Consider the following 25,974-nt stretch of genomic DNA (forward strand, 5'->3'; position numbering starts at 1 on the left):
TACCAAAACGTGGCCCATTTTAGCTGACTTCACCCTATAGGGTAATGACAATTTATGTCCATACATATTTGTTCATAAAAATATGTGTTCACTTTAAATGCTTCATAAAACATTTATGTATAGCCGATATAAAACATGTAAAGGTCCCAAAAAATAAATACAAATTGTTTTATTTCAATGAGATGGAGGCTAGTTGTCTCACTTTTTATTTCAGCGAATAGTTCTCAGTTCATTTTGGAATTTCCTTTTCATTAGCACATTCCATGGCCACTAAAATCTATACATTTTCACCATCATCAGCCAGGAAAAAAAAGTTAATTTAACATGCCTTTTTATATGGTAAGTTGTCACAATGGAACCTGCCACTAAACTAATAGAGGCTTTCAGCAAAATTTAACCTGTGTAACAATTACAAAATGCTAAAAAGAAATCATATAACGCCAAAAATGTAAAAGGTGATGTACACAAATCTTAAAACACTGCTTAAGCTGACAAATTTTGTAGTAATTTTTTATCATGAATTTGTCAATTCGTGATATAAAAAAATGTCACAACTTACCCATGACTATTTAAAAAATGTCCTGAAAAGCGCGCACACACACACACACACACACACAGATAGATAGATAGATAGATAGATAGATAGATAGATAGATAGATAGATAGATAGATAGATAGATAGATAGATAGATAGATAGATAGATAGATAGATAGACAGACAGACAACTAGCCCTGGCCTTCCATACAAATATACATTTAAACAAAAACATTTAGAAACAGAAACCAATGTTTATTTAGATGTTTATTTACCTTGTAGACTTTTATAGAAATAGATATACAATAACAATAAGTATATTGCATCAAGATTAACGGAAGCTGACATTTTCAGTGTTATAATTCTCATTAGGGGTGTATATGGTGAACACCCACTGATCTGGGCTGCATTTCCCAAAAGCATCATAAGCCTATAGATCATAAAAACCATAAGCACCAGTGGTCTCTACAATCCACTTCTGTTTTTGAAAAATGCAGCTCTGGTCAGCAGGCTATGGAAAACAAACAGACTAAGAAAAGTGTGACTGGATGCTACATGTAGATAACTGTATGATGTACAGCATCACTTCCTCAGATACTGATACTGTATTTTGCAAAACGTTATGAATGATGTGATATATTGTATATTTGAACCATGATAACTGAGCAATGAAAAACCTATAAAGCGTATAATCAATGCAGTTTAAGCATTATGCTGGTTTAGTTCCTCAATGGCTTGGTCACACAATACTGTAGACTTCTGTTGACCTCTCTCTTCCCCTCGCTTCACAACATAAAGGTGCACACAAGAACACAGATTCAAAAACACACAACACATCTGACGCACACACACACACAAACTTTCATAAACATACTTCAACACTGTACATTCCTCATATTATTGCTGCTTTCTGTGCAGAAAATACTGCATTTATTTTCCCCTAATCGAAAGACTTTTATTTTACATAGTTATAAGTGCTTTGTCTGTAGATTTAAAATAACACTTTTTGCATTTTTGGATAGTTCATCATCATTAAAGTTCTTCTTTCTCCACATTCTCTCTCTGTAAACCACAATATCAGTTCCAGTGCCTTCTTTTGTTATAAACAACAGAAAAAAACATATAAAAAAGCACTTTTAAAAAAAAGAAAGAAAAAAAAACTCTTTTCACTCTGAGACAGACTCACAGACAGACTCCAGACTGTTTGCTACCTGTCACGAACATAAGGAGATCCAACTCTGGAGAAAAAACAATGTGATTACAGCTGGATTAGGTGAACCACAAGAGATTCTAATGTATTTTAGATGTTCTTTAAGCAATGTTAGGACGGAGGGCCTCATTTGCAGTGATGTCTATAATTCAGAAGCCTTTCCAATAGGTCTAAAGAGGAACATATGGAACATTTCGCCAACCACAAACAATGTTGTTTCCTGTGGGAAGGCTTACAAAAAGATGACCCTGCACACGCACAGCGCACAGTCTTTCTGGATGCTTCCAAATAGCATGAGACTAACCAACCTATCCTTGGTTCCCTCAAACTTTACTCAATTCACACAGTTCATTATTCAGTACAGCAATCCTCCAGTTCTCATTGAGCATGTTTTATGTGTAGCAGCGTTATTCCTTTTTTAAATTTTTTGCATAATTTTGATATTGTCACAATCAAAAACTGTTTGTCTTCAGCCAGCAAAGATGGGCCAGGCATTCTCCTTTCTTAGGCCCACCTAATACCACCATAAGATTAGGTCACCATGCTCGTTGTAATGGTGGGGACAGTGGTGGACCGGTTCGGGGTCTTTTTTTTCTTGTTGCCCCCTTTGCCACTTTCTTTGGAGTCTCGTCCGCGGTTCTTGCCATTTTTTTCTCCACGATTTTGCGGATTCTTCTTAGTTTCACCTGAATAAAAGAAAATTGCAATTAGAAAACCCAAGATGTATTATTTAATTGTTTTAAAAGTAAAAAAGTATTTAAAACAATGTAAATGTACTTAAGAAACAAAGCAAAACAAAAAATATACATTTTAAGACATTTCTGATCCCTTTGGCAGAGCCTTTTTCTTTTTCTTTATTATTTAGTTCTTGTTTTCAGAATAAACCTCACTAAATTTTATTCAATTTATATTTTTTTATTTTAAAAAAGAACAAATTTCATTGACTAACTTAATTCTAGATATACAATTAAGCTTTAACACAAATGCAATTTTGTATTTTAAGTAAATTAGAAAAATATCTATATTTATAATAGTAAAACATAGCTAAACAGATTATTGTGAATGTAAATGATTCATAAAAAATATATATTTCTAAAGCGGTGTATATTTAAGCATATATCCAAATAAACAAAAATGCATAAACGTTTCACATAAATACAGATAACGTCATGCTGAACTGTCCAAAAAAATACAGTCCAAAAAAAAAAACACAGGCTGGTTCGTTTCCCATCATCCTCACTTGCACTACTACAAGGGGGAGTCAGGGCCTCCAGACTGACTGATATTTGTTATGAAGTTAGTGTTGTGAGTCTCAGTGTTCCCTGGAAACCAAAGTCAACACTCATTTGGTGCTGGAGAGCATTCACTCTCCACTTGATAACATGCGCCACAAACACAGCCACTCTGCGACTCCTGAAATTGGCTCTCTGCTCATCTCAAGGCCCTGATGTTTTAACACAAACTGTTCCATTTGTTTCTACATAAAACACATGATTAAAAATAGAATGGAAATGATGCAAACAAACACTTTGACAGATTTTTTGACTTGAAATGGCATCATCATATAAAAGACAACTTTCTTTGGCAAACATTAAAGAGTTTAATGGACTTTATTCTAACAACAAAACAAGCAATAATTAGCATTCCCTTAGTTTATTTAACAGAACTGCCAAGGCCTGTAAAGCACAAACGCCAGTTCTTTTTGCTATATATATTAAGCCTATATCAAAGATATGACGACGTTGTTTGTAATGATGCCTGTTACATGATTGAAGCGTCAACAACTGAATATTTCCACAATATTAAAAGAGAAAGTGTGCGGTTGTACTGTTTTTCACTGCAGATAATCGCAAACACTATTCAGAACTTTTTTTGAGAGTACTGCTTTTATACACCAGATCAATAAACAAGAGGTTAATATTGTAATAATACATTACTTGACACAATATGGCCCAATATTTAGTTTGTTTTGCTCCACTAACGAAAATTCAAACAAAGCCAAAGTAGAGCGCTGTGCATTTCAGAGTAACACACAGTAGTGGTGTTTCGATTACTGTTTTTGAGCAAATCGGTTGAGTGAACAAGTCAATGACTCAACAAATCAGTAACATGTTTTGAACAAGTCAGTTGGATGAATGGTTCAGTGACTAACTTGTGAAGACATTTGATTGCTTTGTACAACAATGAATGAGTATGTTTTGAACAAATCAGCCAATTTAATGATTCAACAACTCACTCAAAGACTAAATCCACTTATGACGGCCAATTTAGAGCGAGAACAATCACAAATGCCATATTGGATGCATAAAACTGGCCACTTCAAAGGGCCCTCCAGAATGAGAGACTTCCAATATTCTTTGCACAAGTTTAATTGTGCAATGGTGCCTCCTTTATTGGCTAATAAAAATGACGCAAAGCGCGTTGCAAGTAACAGAAGGGATTTCGAAGGAACTGGGATGAGCCCTTCCGAATGGAACGCAATGAGTCACTTGTTTGGTTCCTGAATGAATCAGTGTGTTTTGAACAAATCATTTTAATGAATGATTCACTGACTCATTCATCACTCATAAAATCACTTGCAGTTAACTTCCCAGATTCGTCCAATGAGATTAGAGGAGCAGAGATAAATGGTGTATATATTGTATCAAAGCGAATCACAGTCTTATCAGTGAGATGATTGCTGAAGTTTTCCACAAATAAAACAAAACAAGTCTAGCACAATTGTATTGTTTAGTATCCATTGCTTTGAGAACAGCAATCCCGTGTGAAGAATTCAAAGGCTTTGAGTTTACAGAATGCCTCTACTCGAGTGTCAGTTAATCACGATTTTAAAACCGAGGTGAAATGAAAAAACATGGAAGGAAATAAAGCTTTAAACTTTGGATCCACATGGAGGAGACTTGTTAGCTTTGATAAAGCGGTAAGAGCGCTTGGGGAGGATCCATTCATTTATGACAGCAATAATTACAGCGCTGCTCAATCCAACCTAAACACCATTGACTGACAAAGGCAATCACGCTTTTAGTGTATTCGGTTTTCGTGCAAAGACGTTTATTAAGCTACAGGAAGGGGAAGAGAAGTGGGGGGGCTTGGCAAAATCAACACAAAGCGTGAGATCTGCAGACCAGTAAATCACCGGTGTTATACAAGCATTGCCCCCTGTGATTTTTACAGCAGCCCCGTCAGCCAATTCCTGCAGATGTATTCACAGCCTTGCTAATTTAGCACGAGAAAAAAAGAGGGCAATCGGGTCATGCAACACATAACCTATGAGTTTTTTGATACCTGAGCTGCATTAATTCTTTTCGCCCTGAGAAGTGGGTGGTGTTGCTTTGCTTTTCTGGCGAAAAACATGTTTTGACTCCAGCCAGCACATAACTGATCTCAACACAGTTAGGGAAAGCATGATATTATCAGACTGAACTACAAACAAATGACTTTACATGTGTCCAGGCCTATTAGTTCACCATAGCTCGCTCTCTCTCCAAAAGCTTTTCCGACAAGTGGACTCTCTAAGTTTAGAAATTTGGCAGGCCACATAGCACTTTTATGGGGCAGTTTATAATATTTCACTGTTAATTATTCTTATGGACCCTGGGTGGAAATTCTTTCCACAAATACAGGCGTCATGCAGAGTAAATTTGCCTCTCATTTCTCAAATGGCGCTGTCACACCTAGTCCAGCAAAGCATGGAGCCTACTTCTCCCGACAGAAGAACAGCGAGTGCTTGATCTTGTGAGGCTGTTCGCACAGAATAAGATGTCATTTCCAGGAACGCACTGTTTCTCAACAGTGTGAAGTCAACTAAGCGCGCTAGAAGGTATGTTCGGGTGTTTATTTTAAGAACCACTCAAAGCGTGATGCTACGATTAGCTTAGATTGAGTCGTGAATCATGCAGTTTCCTAAACTGATATGAATCGCTTGATTAAATTAAAGGAGATGTACGTATATTGGAAGACATAAAAGAGAAAATACAAAAATAGACTATGAGTAAAAGCAATTACAATCACACAAACACTTTTTATTAGCCTGGATTGATTTCTGAATTGGCATTGACATTGCAAGGTCTGCTGTTAACTATTCAGTTGTAAATTTCATGAAACATTCATGAAAACAATCTGAGCAAATGAGGTATTTTTATTTTTGAAAAGCCCAGTGGTTATCAAAGTGTGGGAGACTTCTAGTGTGTGGGAGAGTCTTAAAATCACCTGCTGACATTAAAAACTATCACGTTGACAACAAATGCGAGATCCAGTAAGGTCCACTGACTCACTTTCTTGTATGCATGCTAGATTTGAAAATTAGGGAGTGCAATAAACTTCAGTCTTCACACAAAGTAACTGATTGACTTCAGGAATATAGCATACAAATTATAATGACTGTGTATCATACTTTTATGTGCTTTTAACCTTGACAGTTACGATAATCTTGTCATCCTTGTTTTTCATGGATAAAAATGTCATTCAGGTTTAAAGCAGCACAAAGGTTTTTACTTTGGGCAAACGATTCCTTCTATATTACTTATGCATACTTTAAGAACCATTTATATATACTGTATATATATAATGTTGTAAGAAATTGAAAAAAGTTTAAAGACTTTTTAAAATGTTTTTGAAAGTATGCTCACCAAGGCTAAATGCATTTGATCAAAAATACTGTAAAAACTGTTATATTTTGAAATATTATTAGAATTTAAAATAACTGTTTGTTATTTTATTTTCAAATGTAATTTATTACTGTGATGGGAAAGCTGAAAACAGTTGTGCTGCTTAATGTTTTGTTATTTATTTTATTTTTGTGTAAACCTTGACATTTTTTCATCTTTGATTAATAGAAAGCTATAAAGGACAGCATTTATTTGCAATATCTTTTTGTAATAATGTAAAAAATTCAAAATAATTTTAATGCATCCCTGCTGAGTAATTGTAAAATTTATTTCAGAAAAAAAAAAAAACTGACCCGAAACTTTCGAACGATGGTGTAACCACTCAATTAACCAATGTACTGAAAATGCTTGTTTGGGTCATTAAAAGCTTTTTTTGTAGGCTCATACTGTAAACCTCTGTTTTCTTCCATGCAAACTTCGATATTCTAGGCTGAAATCTACACAAGCCATTCAGGAGAGTATAATGGTCAAGAGAAACATATTCAGACTTTTACGAACAGATTACAGCCAACAGGTCCACTAACATTTCGTTCTCGCTCGAGAGCTAGAGCAGCATATTAACCTCACTTTCCAGTAAGTTAAAGCAACAAACAAAAAGCCACCCTCAGATCCGCAGCCAGCGACGAAAAGATTACAAACCAGCTGGGCTTCTGTTTATTTATTGGGAACACTCGAGGATTTATTTACACCGTATTATGTCAAAAACGGTAAATAAATTAAATCAAATTAGTTCCAGGAGACTGTTTACATGTTTTTCCGAGTGGCCAAAAATGATAAATGATCAATAAATCAACAAATCTGTAATTTGCAAACATGTGTATTGAAGTGGGATAACAGATTTCACGTATTCCTTTCAGCAAAAGCATTTCCTATCCATCCACTTTCCAACATTTTTGTGTTGTTCTTTCTCTGATTTACCTTTGCAAGGGATCTTTTTCTGCACGGTGCATCTTTGGGTCTGTGTCTCTGGGACGCAGCCCGAGGGAGGAGCGGCCCCTGTGGAAGTGGCAGGACTTGAAAGCTGTAAGGGCTCCCTGGTACGGGTCTGGTTACCCTTTTTAAAGCCACATGTTTTGTTCTTCTTCATGCAAAGGCCCCACGGACTCCACTCACTTAGATCACATTGGACTGCAACACAGACATAAAAAAAAACAAGCAAAAAAAACAGAATAACCAGTTTTTTAGAATGAATCTAGTATATACCAATTACACAATTTACTATATTTTCAGACAATAGGGAAAAGACAGAAATTGCTTGGGGTTTGTACATTTTGTTCCTCTGGAAAGGGGTCTGAGAAACAAGTTCCTCCAAACAAAAGTTGAAGAAATTGCATTAGGAAACCCCAAAGAATTCACAGCGGAGATTCAGACTGCTAAAATCCAGCATCACTCACATTTTCCAATTACATTTTGCTTAAAAGCAGAGCATGTCTTATGATTGTATGAGGTAGGCTCCATTTTTATTTAACGTAATGACAAGCTGTCAAGCTCCAGACTTCCAATTGCATTGAGTGGTTTCAAGCAGTTTTCAAGTCTTTTCTAAGTATCCAGTTTTTTTTCAGTCTAAAGTGTTTGGGTGCAGGACGGTCAAAGGGAACTTATCTCTGCCAAAAACTATCACAGACTGAAAAATACACATAACAAAGTGGTGGACTGACCATTGACGCAGATGAGGCATCATAAGCTTTGTCAAAATATCACACTGGAAGTCAAGGCTCCCCATTTAAAGGCCAAATAGCCTGGAGGAGCCAGCACCACCATTGCGAGTAATGCTATTAGTGCTGTGTTTGCTTGCTTCTGACAGAAATATTTTCAAAAGAAATCAATAAAACCCCTTATCATCCAACAGGCCTTTTGCCAACGTTCCTCTCAACAACGATTGAGAAACCACAGAAAAAGGAAGATTGAAGGAAATAAAAAAGTACAAGGTATCCGAGAAGTTTCCAGTTTTATCATTCCATCAGCATAACTGAGTCACAACAACTGATTATGGATTGACTGAATGATTGATGAATGACAAAATTATCTCATTTTGATAAACAGGGGATCTAGTTCTTAAGTACCATGTGCCCACAACATCTGATGACATGCACTAAACCAAAACCCTTATATACTGGCTATATACAAAATAAAACCAGATCAGATTCTGATATAAAATATGATACTGTTGTGTGATGATAGTGTATTTTAATACAATAAACCTTTATATGTGACCACAAAACCAGTCTTAAGTCGCACGGGTATATTTGTAGCAATTGCCAAAAATACACTCCATGAGTCAAAATGATCGATTTTTATCTACTTTTATGCCAGAAATCATTAGGATATTAAGTAAAGATCATGTTCCATGAATATATTTTGTAAATTTCCTACCGTAAATATATCAAAGCTTAATTTTTAATTAGTAATATGCATTGCTAAGAACTTCATTTGGACAACTTTAAAGGTGATTTTCTAATTTTTTACACCCTCAGATTCCAGATATTCATATAGTTGTATCTCAGCCAAATAATGTCCTATCCTAACAAACCATACATCAACGGAAAGCTTATTTATTCAGCTTTAAGATAAGTCTCAATTTCAGAAAATGAATCATACCATATCATCATATCATCATACCCTTATGACTGGTTTTGTGGTCCAGGGATAAAATAATAATTTCTTTTAACTCCAAAAATTGTGTCATTGTGTCATTTTAAATGACAAAAAAATTAAAATGAGGTAGGAAATTGCTGTTGAGTTTTGCTGATAAAATCTAACAGAAATTTGTTACAAATCGGTGTCCTAAAATGGCACCTAGGCACTCATTTTTCCTATGACTGAAAAAGATACATAAGCAATTTATACTAGAAAATGCTGTTGTACAACATATTAGAACTGAAACAACCTTATACAAGTATAATGTTGTAAATCCATGGCTTGCGCAGCTCACTCACCTACACACTCCATGGTGCCATTGACGGTGAATCCTTCAGGACAGCTGGAGAAACACCGCCCTCTGTGTGAGTACAGGCCCTCCTTACATTTTGTGCAAAAGTTTCGGCTAAAACATGCCTCACAGTTTTCTATTTTACATTCTGAAATAAAGAAAGACAATAACAGTTACATGTTGATTTTACAAAAACATTTTATTTCAATAAGTGTGCTTATTTTTGACATTGAACAAGTGGACCACCAATCTGGTGACTTATTATTATGGCTCTTAGAGTTTCTTACCCAAAAAGTAGTGAGTTCAAGAATGTCAAGGTTTCCGCACACCTCTGTCTCATTATAAGCCTGCCGTCTTTGATCAAACTTACAAACTGCCTCAAATTGGGGACAATTGTGGATTTTGGCAGAATGAAAACCAGACACCTACCAAATGAAACAGAATCCACTTCCCCACCCATAACCCCTTCAAAATGATCATAATTATCTCATTTTGATAAACAGGGGATCTAGTTCTTAACTATAAATCTCACTCTTTTCTTTTGGTTATTTTGGATAAATCCTGAAAGGGTTTACAGTGAGGTCCAAAAGTCTAAAACCTTATGATCATGTCATCCAGAATGATTTGAGATGTTTCAAAGTACTTCAGTGGAAGCATGAGCACATGTTCTCATTTTAGGTCATATTTCTTTGTTTTAAAATGTTTGAAATCCTAAAACTGATTATTATGTGATTTTAAATCCCTTTTTTTCTCCTGACTGACACAGATTGAACTTTAAATCGAGAGAGACTGCAAATAATTTCGCAAAACAGATTTCAAAGCTAAATTGCCGTGACATACGCGAAAATGTGCAAAAATAAGGTTCTTAAATTTCCGTTCGAATACCTTGGACATTCTCAGAGCAGCAGCACACAGATATCTCAGATATCGTTGGTCCCGGCCAAAAGCAGAAGAAGGCCTAACAACATACTTGAGCCGTGTTTTTTTGTAATAACCTCTGCTCTCAATTACTACTTTAAATGCCTGACAACTAAATTAGTAATGTTTGGAGCAAATTCTTTTGCACTCAAGAATTTACAAATGCACCCTTAATGCAAGACAAATGTTGTTAACAAGACATCATGGGGATCTGGAGACAAATCAAATGCACGAAGCTGATTGAATAATTGCAACGGGGCAGACACTCAGAGGCCTGAGATGAAGGAGGGATTCGCATGCACAGCCGTCTTTCAAAACAGGACAAAAACACTCAAAACGAGAAAGAAACGAACACGTCAGAGGGAAATGTTGATGTCCGCAGCGATTTGGAGTCGACACCTGTGGATACGACGTATTTTGGTCTCAATGTGTGGGTCATAAAAATAATTAAGCTAACAAGCGGACAGCTGCATGTGGTATTTCAAAGCAAGTGTAAAGTATACAGTCAAGAAATGATGAATTAAAGGCTCCAGAGGGTTGTGAAATAAAAACAGTGCTCCACTAATTTCTCACTTCCCTTGATGCTAACATTTAAATTTAAAGGTTATCTAGAATGAAAGTTTAAATCAGAACCATCTGAGAGGTATTAGGCGGAGTGATGCAAGAGTGTATCTTGGTAACAAAAGTATTTTCTTCCTATAACAAAATATAATGACTCCAAGCTGTGGTTCACACTAATTGGCTATCAAAACATGCTTGAAAATGGAGCAGGACGTTCAATTTACAACTGGAAAAGCTCTGGTAGGCTGAAGTTAGAAAAGGCTCAAATAAAGCTATTAATTTCCTCCCACAACAGGAGTAAAGAGGTACCACCAATCAATTTACGAGAGGTATTTCCTTGTTTATTCACAGTTATCCCCTGCTTTGCCTTTATCACTGTAAAACTGCTCACGCACATGATGGGAACAGGCCGCCGAGTCTCTGGCTGAAACCTAGAGAGCGCACTGTTAAAACAAAGAGGATGATTAAAGGTAAGTCCTCATTATGCTTTTTGCGTAGGGTTTGCATAGAAAGACCGAGAAATATGGCTTAGAATAAATATGGCTTGAACTCTGCATTTACAGCCTACAATAATAACACAGACTTCCTAGAAGAAACAGACAAACAGCCGCGTATTACCAATGTTTTGCTTTGCATTACATCCCCCGACCCTGTTTTTCACCCACAGAGTAAGAGAAAACAGATCTCAGCATTTGGCATCCACGGGTCAGATGCACTAGTTTAATGTCATTGGTGGTTACGGTATTAATGAATGTGGTGAATAATGTGATTGTTTGTTTCATAATGGCACAATTTGTGCCATCATTCCAATGATGTTAAACACTGTACAACTGATGTTAAAGTCTTGCAAATGGGCTAAGGAAGGTCATTTTATGATGCTGTGCTGTTCAGATAATTCACTTTTGTTATGTGATAACATACACGGCTATTGTTTTTTATGCAAATACATCTAAAGAATACATATATAAAAACATTAACATTTTTCCAATTTAAAATGCTCTATTTTTATATATAATGGAAAATAAATTAATATATATTTTTTCATGTCATTTATCATCAGTCTTCACTGTCACATGATCTTTCAGAAATCATTTTAATATGCTGATTGGCACAGGTTACCTTATTATCTCCAACTTATTTACAGTTTTGAAACTAGGAAAATACATCAGTAGAGCAAAGACTCACGTGTGCATTTGTTCATATCACGATTTCGAATGCCATAATATCCAACAGGACAGGCAGCGAGACAAATGCCTATCTGACGGATGTCATTCCGCTCCAGAAGGATGAAGAGCCGGGGTCGACATTTAAGACAGCCGTTGTACTCTGAGCAGTGTTCACAGCCATTCGAGCACGATGGTGGTACTTCAGTGCTTACTGATGGAAGAAAAAGAGAAATCGGAGTGAGCGTGATACTGGCAGCATTTCCTTACAGTTTAGAAGACCCTCTGTAATCCCAAGTGCTTACAATGACTAGTTAAGTAAACTAGCTTTGTGCTTTCCACGGGATTAGACAGCTTGATTACAATGTCACTTTCCAGCCACTGCTACCTGGATTTGAACCTGCAGCCTTTGAATAAACAACCAAGATGAGTTTACCTTCACCTCTAAATATCAAGATAAATAAACTCATTCTATCATTCAAAGAAAGACAGACAACAGACCGATAGACAGATAGATAGACAGATAGATAGACATACAGATAGATAGACAGATTTTCTGCGTTTGAGGCCAAGAAGAAATAAACGATTACTCCGAAAACATGTCAGAGTGCACATCCTGTTCCTGGTAGGCTGACTTGAGTCAAAACTACGGTCATCTGCTATAATTTACGGGTCTATGTGTGTAGCATTCCCTCTAAATATACACTCTCACAGGGCAATCAATCTCTGTGCTGAAAAGTGTTAAAACGGCATCCCATTGTAAATAAGATGTTAGTACAGTAAGTGATGCAACGTAATGGATAAATACAACCCTTACATTTACATATTTTTACTGGAGAACATAAAATAACTATTAGATCACATAATCTCATCCATCAAACTGAAACAAATAGCTTTTAGCCACTAATATCAATATTAATCTACCATTAATATTTAGTAGCAAGGACTCCCTAGTGGGTTCAGCTGAAAAGGCACCAAAAAAGTCCATAAAAAGATTATTACAAGTGGTTCGTTTTCAGGCAATGGGGTGTCCTTTATCCGATTACTGCTTTCCTTTCCACAGGTGAAATAAATGAAAAGTTCTCTCAGCACGAACAATAAATATGAAACTAGAATTATAAATGACGGATATTAATGATTGTTTTGCACGGGTCTATTAAGTAGCAGATTTGATTTACCTTGCACCTTCTCTTTGGATTTGCCTTTTCAAGGGAAAGATGACAGAAAGTGCACATAATAAATAAGACCTTTTTATGAACAAACCTACAGTGAAATCATCATACAACTTACAAAACCCTCCAATCTAATGGTAATTTATTAGCAGAGAATCGAAAATTTCCCAGAAGTGAAAAAGTAGTCAATATAGTAAGGACATCATTAGACATAATGGATCAATCCATAGGATTGGACATCTGGCTCAGCACAGTGTATAACTTCTGCCTGCGTTCCTATCAATGGTCATTCACTAGTTCTAATAAATCTTTCCAACCTGAACTTGACAGCACTGTCCAAGAAGAAAAAAATGCTTTTTTTCCCTCAGAATCTGGGCTAGAAAGAGTCCTTGATTTGAACTATTTAAAACTGGTCTTAAAATATACTTGAAGAACATATCAAACTGTAAGAATGTGTACACATCTTGCTCTTTCAGGTTATTTGTATTGCATTTTTGCATTTCTTATATTGGGTGGCCTTAACTACTATGTACTTACATTTAAAGTAATAATTTGATACAATGCACTTATTGTGTACATACATGTTTTTACATTGTACTTATATTAAAAAAAATACCTATATGTAGTTATATCTGTAATTAATTTCTGTAATTACATTTATAATTACTCTGCTGACCAATCCCTTACACCTTAACCCACGCTTAAACCTACCCAGACCACCAAACCTGTCCCTAACCTTACCCGTATCCCCCTCAATAGCAGCAAAAGTGTTTTGCGATACAATATGACCACAATAAGTATATTGTACTTATTTTTTATGTAAGTACATAGTAGTTAAGGCCACCGAATATAAAGTGTGACCAAAAACATTTTTGCAGCTCACACTCATGCGTTTCCCCCTTGAAACCATAAAATGAGTCATTTTATCCAGTCGAATAACATGAAACTATTTTGCTATCCCCGAGAAACATTAGGTGTGGTGATGAATTGTACATTAAAATATAAAAGCTTTCCACTTCATTAACAAGTAAGTGTGAAAAAAACCTAAATCCCTACAGGAGTTGCCTAGAATGTGGCTGGTTTACAATGACCTAAACCTCATGGAGGAACAAAACAGAATTTTGCATTTAGATGATTTCACAGAAAGCAGTAATAAGTCTTCATCAGCAACGTTTTGAGGAACTACAGTTCAATAAACAAGGCTACATCTGTCACATTCACTGATTCAAGAAAATCTAAATATCCCGCATCAGACTTGTTTTCAGAGAATATATCTTTATTATATTTAATTTATGTCATTTTCTTATCCACTAGCAAATACATTTAGTCTTGTTTAAAACATTAGCCTAGCAAAATTTACCTAGCAAGAAATACATTTTGCTAATGGGTTAAGGGAAATAAACGTAAATCAAAATGTATTCCCTGCAAACAGATCTTATTGCTTACACAATTTTAAATGTAAATTTATCATATTTAAAGGATGTTTAGACTTTTTAGTGGAAAAATGGGGCAAAAATACTGATTAAAAATATTTTTGCAATGCACATGAGTGAGCAGATAGCTGAATCCCCTTCTGACGCGACAGGCACCTTGCCATAAAACGAATGTACAGAGTGGTATCATAATTTAAAATAGTTTATAACGGGCAAAAATAAACACTTAGACAAAATGAAATATTAGACGCTTTGCTGAAATGGTTTGGATATTTTAGAGGGAGACAAAAAAGCAGCGTGACTGCTGATCAGTCACTTGTATAAAAACAGCTGTCAGAGGTGTTTGCTTTCATTTTGTTGATAAAACTGCTAGAAAACTCCGCCATCAAGAAGCACTGGTCAGACGAGCTTACAGTGAGGTCAAGAAGTCTTAACAGATTGTGAAGCATCAGCAGATTTATTTCACCAAGTAACTCACTGTTTATTTCTCCTCAGATAGCTTTACATTCTGGCATTTGGTTTTGATTTGTACTTCCTTGTGCTACATGATCTTTAGCTTTAGCTACCTGCAATAACTCGCACAACAAAATATATATTTGTTTTGTTGCTTATAGTTTCTGGCTGGTGTATAAATGTAAAAAATACTATTGTCTCTTAATAACAAAGTTAAATAAATGCAGTCTAACCAGTAGCAAATGCAATGCATATTCATTCACAGCCAATGTAGTTTTACCTACAATCTCCTGTAGAGGAGGCTGTACACTCCTCAACACTGCCAGCAGTGGTCAATGTACAATTTACACTGAATAATGACAATCTCAACTCTTAAATTCAGATTAGGATAAAAAAAAAACTATTGATTTGATCATCAGGTTGACTTTTTAACATTACACTGAATGAAGTATTTACTTAAAGAATATTTGATAGCAGTACACTAAACAAAAAAATAAGACAAGCCACTTTCAATTAACATAAATGTGTACTTTCAAATAAGAAACAGTAATTCTATGTCAGAGCTCTCTTACACATAAGAGAATTTATGCAATATTTCAGAGTGAGTTCTGGTGTGCGTGTGAGTTTCAAAACTAACCAAAAAGACGAAAAACAAAAAGTCATAAAAAGGTAAGAGACAAATTACAAAAAAATGTAGTGTGTTAGTCATTATATTTGTATTCAGGCAAAAAAAACAACAACTAATGAGTGAAATTTGGCCATGCTTAGGAACATAACATGCTCATTTATAACTTACCCTTAAAAAGCAAAGTTGCTATTAAAAGCAACAGAACAGGTTCTACACAAGCAATACCCCACAAAACTGGCTGAAAAAAAAACATTCCAAGGAACTCAGAAATGCTCTAATGAGCCACAAATAATAGGAACAGACGTGAAATATTGCATTGTGTCTTTTATGTGGGGACAGAGAGCTATCTGATGATGTGACCTTAAGAAAGAGACAGAAAGAGACATCAGCACTCACTTCGTTTCTGTCTTCTTTCTTTGGAGGCCTTGAGGTTATCGCCGTGACCCATGGAGCTGAGGAAGACAACTGCCAGCGCCACCAGTCCCAAATGCATAGTCCCTGCTGCCCAGTCACGCTGGGTCCCGCCTGCAGGCAGACAGATCACAGCTGAGGGAGGCCCCTTTCACGCTGTGGCAGGTGGAACAAAGTCGACTACAGCCGGCCGCGACGCCCTTGGCTGGAGGCCTCTGCTGCTGCAAGTCCGTACATGTTTGGAGAACAACCCATAGCACTCAAGAGGATGAAGATGAGAATGATGAAGTTCTGGGTGCGGAGAGCCGGGCAAGATGAGAGGTGAGATCTTGTGGACAACGCAATCTGCCTTTCAACCCATGAAGCCGGGGGCGAAACCGAGAGGAGAGAGAAGCTCGCGGCGGTCGCAGCCAGGAGATCCTAACATGAGTGAGCAACCCAGCCCAGGAGCATGTGTCTTATTAGAGATGCTGGGAGGAGGAGGGGGAGTGCCGAAAAAAATGAGAGAGATGGAGAGAGGTTCTGGACTCCTACACGTGACAACGCATCCGTCAGTGCCAAGATCTGCTGCGGAGAGACAGACAAAAAGGGGCGAGCGAGGGAAGGAGGGAGTTGGATGAGTGGGTGAATGGGGGAGAAAAGCACAATGAGACATGTATATAAAACGGTACTTTGTTAAGTCAGCATGTCAAAAGAAAGTCCAAATATCTTGCCCAAGGGAAGAGATGCAAGTTTTTAAATTTTATGCTTTGAAAAGGGAATACTTTAAAAACAACTTTTACATTTTCTGTAAACTGTCATAAAGTACTTTTTGGAATCAAGGAATAGACGACGGAAAGAAAATAGCCTAACGCAGGGCTTACATAACTGCACTCTTTCATCTCTATCACTGCTCTTTCTCAACGAACTTCAGCATTTCTGCGCTCTAAATTTGTTGCACAAATAGTACACAATAGTTTGAGTAACATAACCCGAAACTGGTATTTTGTCCGTTTAAACCACACATTCCTGCCATGCTTATTTTTTCCTTGGACAGATAGAGTCATGAGCTGGGAAAGCAAGCAAAATGTTTAATTTTAAATGTAATTTCCCATTAAGACTGACAAGAGCTGAAGTATCCGGCTGCTAAAGCTAAAGTTGATTCGACCAGAAACAGGGCACCGAGAAACAAATACCACAATAACCTTCAGTCGATGCACATCCAAAATTATGGAATGGAATGGAGAAAAAAAAAAAAAACGTTTACCCCATCTGTCAGAAAACAATAGACAGAAAAATGTCTCTTAAAGAAGCGAAAGCGTTCACATTTACGCCTCTCACTATGACAGATAGATATGTTTATATAATGATTCTTAATCACATTTCAGCAGAAATGGATGAGCGTTCTGGTTTTACGCAAGAGAGACATCATGCCTGGAAGTATCAGGAAAGCAGGGCCATATTTGGCCACATGTCCTCTGGATCTTGCATCATGTTATTTGTTAATTCCTAGCACAACAAAAAGTGCTTTTAAAAGCCAACAAAAACTCTACAGATATCTATATTTCATTTTAGCAATTCAGCACTCCTCAGAAATGAGAAGCTGACTCTATAAATTGTAATTTATGAACCAGCATGCAAGACAAACATGATTTTCCCTCAGTTTGGTTTGAATTTGACTTCAAATGCGTGAAAGTACAGCGGGTGGACACTTTGTGCAAATATGTCATGCGATTGTAAAACATTATTAAGAAAAGCGTAATAGTGTTTAATTGTAGCATGACAAATATCACAAACAACAACAACAAAAAATCTCTTTCTCTTTGCTAAATGCTTGTTAACAGGATCATTTGGTTACAGTGATGTGGCAAAACTAAGTGAAAGCAAAGATTAATAAACCACATTCACAGATGTGGTAGCGGATGTGGTTTAAATTAATGAAAAATAAGGAAATAATATTTATCTTGCACATCAGACATCAAAACAATGATCTCTCTCCAGGCTGGAAGGAATAAGAAGGAATCTTCTTACGACCTCCTCTCTTTCCACAAAGTTTATTTATCTTACACAATGAATAATACTCCAATGTCTTCGACACCTTCTTCGTATTTATCAAACAGAGCCAAAACCTCCTGTTGCCTGCTATTCGTAGCACTCATCAGCAATATTAATTAGGAGAGATATGTCAAGTCTGACGCACAGATTTGCCATCGCCCTGGAACCAGAAAGGGGATTTATCCAGAAAATAAAAGATGATGTTCTGCGAGAGGAAAAGAAGCTCAGGTGAAGTCGAAAAAGGGAAAATATCTGGAGATATAAAATCTACAGGAAAAATGGCAATCATAAGGAGAAATTTAAACAAAAACAATGCATAAAGCCTTCCTCTTTTACCGATAATGTTTCTCTAAAATTAAGTCTAATCCAAGCAAATCTTTAATAAATTATACTCTTGTTTCCCAAATAAACCCCTGAGTGTGACACGAGGGGCATCCCCACCATCTGACTGATTATTCCTTTGAGCTTGTCTTAGGGCACTTTGACAGCTCTTCATGTTTGAAGTCTCTGCTCTCTCATCCATTAACAGACAGCAGATACACAGTTCTTTTGTTTCGCTCATTCAGCAATACAACAAACCAAAACTCGGTTTCATTTCATAGGAAGTAGATTCAATTGTCTGTTGTGTAAATTCTCCCGATGCATCAGCTGCAAAGTGCAACAATTAACTGAAAAATAGATTAGTGAAGATTAGTGATTAGCAAACTTTTCATGCAGCAAACCAGTTTTGAATTTCATTCCTTCTCACCTACTCTCTGCAACTGATCTATAAATTTGTTAGGCTGCTATTTTGTTTCATTCCATCTAATGAACCTAAAATTAGACTTAAATTTGAACTATGTATTCATTCTGTATATTAAATAAATCAGCTAAATAAATACATAATTTATATATGCATATAAACTATAATATTAAAGTTTTATTATGAACTAAAATATATAAAAATAATATGATATCTATATATTATTTTACTCAGCCAGTCAACTCGCAGGCCACCTGGAATCCCACCGGTGGTCTCAGCTCTACTTTTTTTCAGTATATACACAAATGTTTTACTTTGTTTCTTCACTCTGCTGTTTTCAATCTAGTATGACAAAGGCCAACAACCCGGCTTACTCCACAGAACATATGTTCGAGCCGTTGCATTAGGCAGCAAGTTCAGGCGGAACCATGAAAAATGTCAGAGCAGTAAACAGGCCATAAACAGAGTCTGTAATAAAGCAGAGCAAACGCAAAGTGGATGTCAGTCTGGCCTGCTCTGGAACAATGGCTCAGACCCCCTGGAAATCCTCTGCTCCATGAAACCCAAAGAAATGAGGAAAGACAGTTAAACGTTCAACATCCCTCCCAAATGGCTTGCTATAAAAGCTTATGGACTACACTCAAGATCAGAAATGGTGATGTGCAGACGAAGAATTAGTGCTGGTGTTTAAAATGGTTGAACAGAGTGTGTATTTGGCACATAAAGTACTTTTTGGAATATTGTTTCAGTATACATGAAAGCCAAACACATAAAACTACAAAACGAACCGATAATCATGCAACAACTATGACTAAAGTGTACAATAAATCTGATGTCTTCAGTCAGCACGGCAATCCATGTGATTCAGCACACTTAAGGGTGACCCCTCTTTGCCCTGAACATCACATTCTCTCTTGATCTGAAGTGAATCTACGCCAGCACCCATGAGTCAGGACCACAGCACCATCATCAAAATATCTGTCTGTGACAGTAAATGATGCTGTTAAATCTGTGTACTGGCACCAGGCGTGCTGCTGTCAGACTGCACCTGTCTTCATATCTATACCGTCATTTCTCCCTTTGGACTGGTCCTCTCAACAACACTTACTGGTTTTACTGCAGAAAGCTGGTGCCAGATTACCTAACACTGGGCCAGACACAGAACAACAGATGTTTAAAAGCCATAAGATCTGGATTTTAGAAACTGGCAGGTCAACACTTGGATATCCCTCCATCTTTAAACATTCAGCATCTCTAAATAGCTGCTTGGTCACTGTTTTTGTTTTCTATTTGGCCCTCAATAACAAATCAGAGACAAACACCAGAGCATGTCAATGATTAGGTAATGCAAATTTTCAGTCTAGAAATCTGAATTACTGAATAATAATAATAATAATAATTCCAAATAATCAATACTAAAAATGTATTTTCTTCTTATTATTATTATTAAGAATTAACACATTAAAATAGAAAAATAACAACAACACTGCTAACAATAATAATAATGACGATAATTATTGTTGTTTAATATTTTGTATTTACAATAATAATATTTCTAAATAACCAATATGTTTTTTCTTAATATTAATAATCAACATTTTAAAATACAATATAAAAAAATAACAAAAATGACTGTTGTTTTTAATATTTTATTTTAAAACGTAATTATTAAGAATAAGGTGCATATTATTAATATTTATTATTATAATAATGATTATGTTTAAGAAGGGGAAATACGTTTAAGTATTAGTTTAAGTATAAAATTTTGTATCACAAAATGATAATAATAAAACCGAAGTATCAAACATAGATTTTCCGCAGCCGCCTAAGCATTTCGACAGATAGCCTAATACGATAATAAAAATTTTATAATAAAAATGTAAATTTTCGAACAATGAAAAAGTTCTGCGTTTAGAGTCATGGTCCAAGGAAATTGGCTTTTAAGATGTTAAAATAAATGTATTCCTTGGCGTTCTCTCAGACGTAAATCAATATTTTAATGCACTAGAAATAATGAAGTAAGCCGATCGTATAACCTACCTATTATGTATCTCGTGCCTCATATTGATCCACTGAGCGCGAGGCTCTAAATGTGTCTGTAATATGGGTTTCTCCTCGCGCTGCTAGCAGACACCAGCGGGTGAGCAACATACTGCCTACTGGGATTATTATGGGACAAGCGCTTCTTGACTTGCTATGACTTCGGTTAAAATGTCATGACAGTTTAAATCAGTGTCCCAGTGCGTAATCTGAGCAATAGCGGGCATGGGAGAGAGGAAAAGAAACAAAAAAATGACTTTAAATACAAAATCCCAAGGATAAATCCCCTAATTCCACTGAACTGCGTTTATAATGGAGCCGACAGAGGCCTGGTTTATTTTGCGGTTCTCTGTCATAATTCTGAAGCAAGTCCCACATAAATCCACTTTTAAACTCCGGACAGCATCCAAATCATTGCGGAGAGCTTCTACCTCACGAAGTTTTCATCCAACTCCATCTAGAGCCGTTTCTGCGTGCTGGAGGTTGAGCTGGCCCCACCCCTCAAAAACACACACTGAGAGACAAAAAACCTGTGATGGAATTGAGTCGAAATGTTGTTTATTTAGATGTTCGATTAATGGCAAACATCCATCCGTCTATCTGTAATAACAAAATAAATAAAAACTTCTGTCGAGACCTTCAAAGACCATCTTTATTCTTTGACCGTTTGAATTTTTCATAATATGTAGGGAAATAAGGAACTTTCCTAACTTTGATTTTAAACTAAAGTAGTGCATTCAAATATTTGAATAGGCTATTTTATTCTTTGTAAATAAATAAAAAGTAAACTTTGCCAAAGTTCTGACAATCAGCAAAAGCGTCTTGTTTACTGTCTGCTGTGCATGAGAATCTACAAACCACAGACACTGAGCTAAATGTTTTCCTGATTTGCTGGATAAACGCATTTGTGGCTTAAAAAATCTTCTAAATTTGCCTTTTCATTGTATATTTATATATTCAGATGCAGTCTTTATGTCACCTTTGTTTATTAATAGATTTATTTTAAAAAATAATAATGATTGGATAACTCATTCAGAGGCTGGATCTGGACTGCATTTCATTAATTAGTGATCTCTGATTGAAACAGGTAAAAGGCCAGAAAAACAAAGGTAGAAAAGGTGGGCTAAATGTTTACTTGACTCTTAAGAAATTCTTTCATGACTCAGTTTTATGCTTAATATGTTATTTATTCTAAACTGTAACTGTATATGGAGACTTTTAGCACAAGAGGTGTCACGGACCGCTGCGAGGGTGCCGTGGAAATGACAGAGTCTGGATCCAAATGCAGGTAAGGCGCTCTTTTAATAGAAACAAACAGGCCAACACGGCACAAAAAACAAAACAGTAACGGACTGGGATACGAGACGGCAACACAGTGCATGTATCCCAGACCAGAGCAAACACTAGAAATACAATCACAACTACAATTACAAATAACAAATAATGCAACCAGGCAGAGTGGTGGGAGAGGGGGAGACTATATAGTCTGTGACAATGGGGAACAGCTGCGGGTGTAATGCTGAGTGTCAGGTGAATGATGCGGTAGGTGTGTGTGGTTTGTGACAGCTGTGTGTAATGTGACAGGTGTGTGTAGTTTAGAGGAGTGGAGTCCGGGAGGAAGGGAGATGGTGACCTCTGGTGGATAAGGGAAGAACTGCCGGGCCCGGACTCATGACATGACCCCTCCTTTAAGGAACAGCTTCCAGACGTTCCACCAAAAACCCCAAAAGTCCAGAGAGAGTTGGAACAGGGGGAGGGATGGCGGGCCAGGCCCGTGTAGCGGAAGAGGGCCTGGAGACAGAGGTAGATACGGGTGCCAGGATAGTGCCGGCAGAGCAGGAGGCCAGGGCGGATATGGTGGATTCATCCAGGGAGGCTCGTGAGCGAACACCGCTGCCTCGGGAGCAATGTGAGCGGGCACCGAGGCCTCAGCGGGAACAACAGCGGACTCCGCCGCTTCGGGAAGGCCTAAGGCGAGCTCCGCGGCCTCAGCGGGAACAACAGCAGGCTCCGCCGCTTCGGGAAGGCCTGAAGCGAGCTCCGCTTCCTCGGAGGGAACATCAGAGAGCTCCGCCAATTCGGGAAGGCCTGAAGCGGGCTCCGCTGCCTCGGGAGGACCGCAAGCAAACCGCGCCGCTCGCACTGACCTCAGCGGGGGTTCCCGCACGCTGCGCATCAGCCCAGGACGCTCCGGAAGCGGGCGCGAGGCACTGGGCGTGGCCGACGAGGCCTCCGACGCTCCCCGGATCGCCGCATTGGTAGAACTGTGAACGGGCTCCGCAGCTAACTCCACCCTGAAGGCCGAGCCGCTCACCTGCAGAGCCAGGTCGATGTAGTCCTCCAGCGACTCCTCGGGGTCCCAGTATGGCATCAGGGATTTGAAGGGCTCGGCCAGGCCTCCGTAAAAAAAGACCATGGGGCAGGTCTTCTCCATAGCCGCCCGCCGAGCCACTCCAATGAAGTCCCTGGCATACTCCTCCATGCTCCGGTCTCCCTGGCGGATGTTGAGCAACCTCCCTGCTGGACCCATGGTTGCTGGTTGCATTCTGTCACGGACCGCTGCGAGGGTGCCATGGAAATGACAGAGTCTGGATCCAAATGCAGGTAAGACGCTCTTTTAATAGAAACAAAAAGGCCAACACGGCACAAAAAACAAAACAGTAACGGACTGGGATACAAGATGGCAACACAGTGCATGTATCCCAAACCAGAGCAAACACTAGAAATACAATCACAACTACAATTACAAATAACAAATAATGCAACCAGGCAAAGTGGTGGGAGAGGGGAGACTATATAGTCTGTGGCAATGGGGAACAGCTGCGGGTGTAATGCTGAGTGTGTGTGGTTTGTGACAGCTGTGTGTAATGTGACAGGTGTGTGTAGTTGAGTCCGGGAGGAAGGGAGATGGGGACCTCTGGAGGAGAAGGGAAGAACTGCCGGGCCCGGACTCATGACAAGAGGTCATATTCTTTTACTTGGTGTGATTTATCTTCCTCCGCTTGTAGCCTATATTGCATTGAATTTATGTATTAAACAACCTCTTTATTTAAAATCTTTCCAAAGTTATTTGATTTTGCACATTTGCAGTAAATATATTGATATTTTTTTCCCCCAAAAGGCACACTGTTTATAAAGTAACCAATTAACAATGATGTTACCATTACATAGTCACATTCTAGCTTTTATTCCTGGGTGGCACCTGATAGGCTAATGGTTCTATGCCCAGAACACATGGACAGCATCCAGAGAAACACATTAAACAGCATGTTACAAGGCTGACATTATAAACTCTGTCAACTCATTTAGCAAATAAAGGAACCTTATACCTGCCAGTGAGCCATTAGGCTGCATATGCTTACTGCTGGAAAGTCACGCTATCATTTGATATCAACGAAAATAGCTCATTCTTTAAAATACCCTTTCATAGACACATCCAATAACAGAAGCACTGCAAAATCATTTTTCATGTAACAACAGCACCAATCTTATTGTGGATAAGTTATATAGGCAAGAAATCACACAAAGTAGGCTAGTGACAAAAAAAAAGAAAAAAAGTAGGCTGCAAATTCTGATGAATGACTGGCGAATTACGTCATATATATGGCCAATCAAGAAAACCCACTGCGTTTCTCATGAGAAAGCTACTATGAAACTGCAGCTTTCCAAGACATAAATTAGGCTATTCATAATTTAAAGTTGTTGATTTGAAAATTAGTGTGACTAGAAAAATTTAACAACAATATAAGTCAAATTAAGTCGCAAGCATAGAAAACCATCATGATTTAGTCAGGTTTTATGCTGCTGTCACGTGCTATCGGAAATTTCCTATTTCTCACTTATGAAGTCATGATTACGAGTTTGTCGTATTCAAGTGCTTTAATGTCAGAAAGAATAAAATGTAGCATCCCATTGTTTAACAATCGTATAATAAACATTCACTGCACTATAAGTGCAGTTTGCTGACAATTCTGGAATTTCGGTCAAATACATGCTTATTTCACTGCTTATAAAACATACAATATGCTTCAAATGATCGTTCATATCTAATGCACTACTTTAACTACAAGATAAAGGGATGTAGGCTAGTTGTTGTGAGAACAGCATACAGCAGCAATGGTTGTCCCCTCCACCATTTTTAAAGTTTATGACCCGCCCAACTCGGAAACTCTGGTTTCAAAATTATTTCAGAATTTCCCAGTAGTAGCCTAGTAAATACAATTTGAGAGGCCGTTCACGTCCAATTTCCGATTATCGGTAAGCCCCTCCCCTTTAACGCAGACTAGCCAATGGCAGTCGAGTATCAGTTGCACGGGGAGCGGAACTCGGACATCTTTAGGTTTCAGCGCCTTAGAGAAACACTGGAAGACGCGAAGCTCGCATCGGTTTAATGGGGTTTACGCTTCAAAAATGGAAAAACTATGTGCCTGGGGTACTTTTAACACTGATTCCAGGTATGCCGACAGGATGGGCAATATATAAATATATATATTATATATATAAATAAATATATAAACGTCCCAAGTATTCAACCCCAATACAAATTAAGACAAAAACGTTCATTTTCTGGTTGTCATACACTCATTAAGTTACAATTTTCATCTGCTCAATCAGAACGTTAATGTTACCTTGTGCTTTAGCAAGGAATCTGGCTAAAACTATACTGTGAGTCCATGCTCATGTACAAACCTAATTCTCGCCTCTTGTACAGTGTAGGTCAAAAACACATAAACGAAGGTCTACTTTTCAATGCCTCTCCATATTAAACTGGCTAAATGTACATTAATTTAATCGTACCCTGCATTACACGAACAGTGTTGATCCAGCAAGGTTTTCACACTGTCATTGTAAGACTCTGTTTGTTTGTCCGAGGGAGCAATAAGGGGGGCTCTTAATCTGCATTACCAGCATTAATCTGTTCATGTATGTGAACAGCAGGGCCGTTTCCGTATGGCAGAGTATGGCAGTTGCCATACAGTCAGGTGTGCCGTGAAAAATTATCCAAACTTCATATCTCTATTATAATTCGTTATTAATATTTTAAATCAGAGGGTTTTTAAAAAATGTTTAACCAATGA

The 25,974-nt window shown here is 37.5% G+C and overlaps 1 protein-coding gene across 1 annotated transcript; it reads right to left on the reverse strand.

The window, feature by feature from the left end:
• Positions 1-796: 796 nt before the first annotated feature.
• On the reverse strand, positions 797-21,351 carry rspo1 (R-spondin 1). Its single transcript, XM_079444782.1, has 6 exons — positions 20,897-21,351; positions 16,066-16,647; positions 12,006-12,197; positions 9,349-9,489; positions 7,331-7,540; positions 797-2,431 (listed from the first exon to the last, which is right to left on the reverse strand). The coding sequence occupies exons 2-6, from the start codon at positions 16,160-16,162 to the stop codon at positions 2,277-2,279; spliced, it is 795 nt and encodes a 264-aa protein (XP_079300908.1). The 5' UTR covers positions 16,163-16,647; positions 20,897-21,351; the 3' UTR covers positions 797-2,276.
• Between the last annotated feature and the right edge of the window lie 4,623 nt (positions 21,352-25,974).

This window comes from Barbus barbus, assembly GCF_936440315.1.
Source record: "Barbus barbus genome assembly, chromosome: 21".
Taxonomy (NCBI): Eukaryota; Metazoa; Chordata; class Actinopteri; order Cypriniformes; family Cyprinidae; genus Barbus; species Barbus barbus.

Bases quoted from the DNA above. Each gene is read 5' to 3' on its own strand.
- rspo1 (XM_079444782.1), bottom strand. From the start codon at position 16,162: ATGCATTTGGGACTGGTGGCGCTGGCAGTTGTCTTCCTCAGCTCCATG. The intron at 12,198-16,065 runs GTGAGTGCTGAT...TTCTTCCATCAG, and splicing joins AGAAAGAAGACAGAAACGAA to TAAGCACTGAAGTACCACCA. The intron at 9,490-12,005 runs GTGAGTCTTTGC...TCTTTATTTCAG, and splicing joins TGATATGAACAAATGCACAC to AATGTAAAATAGAAAACTGT.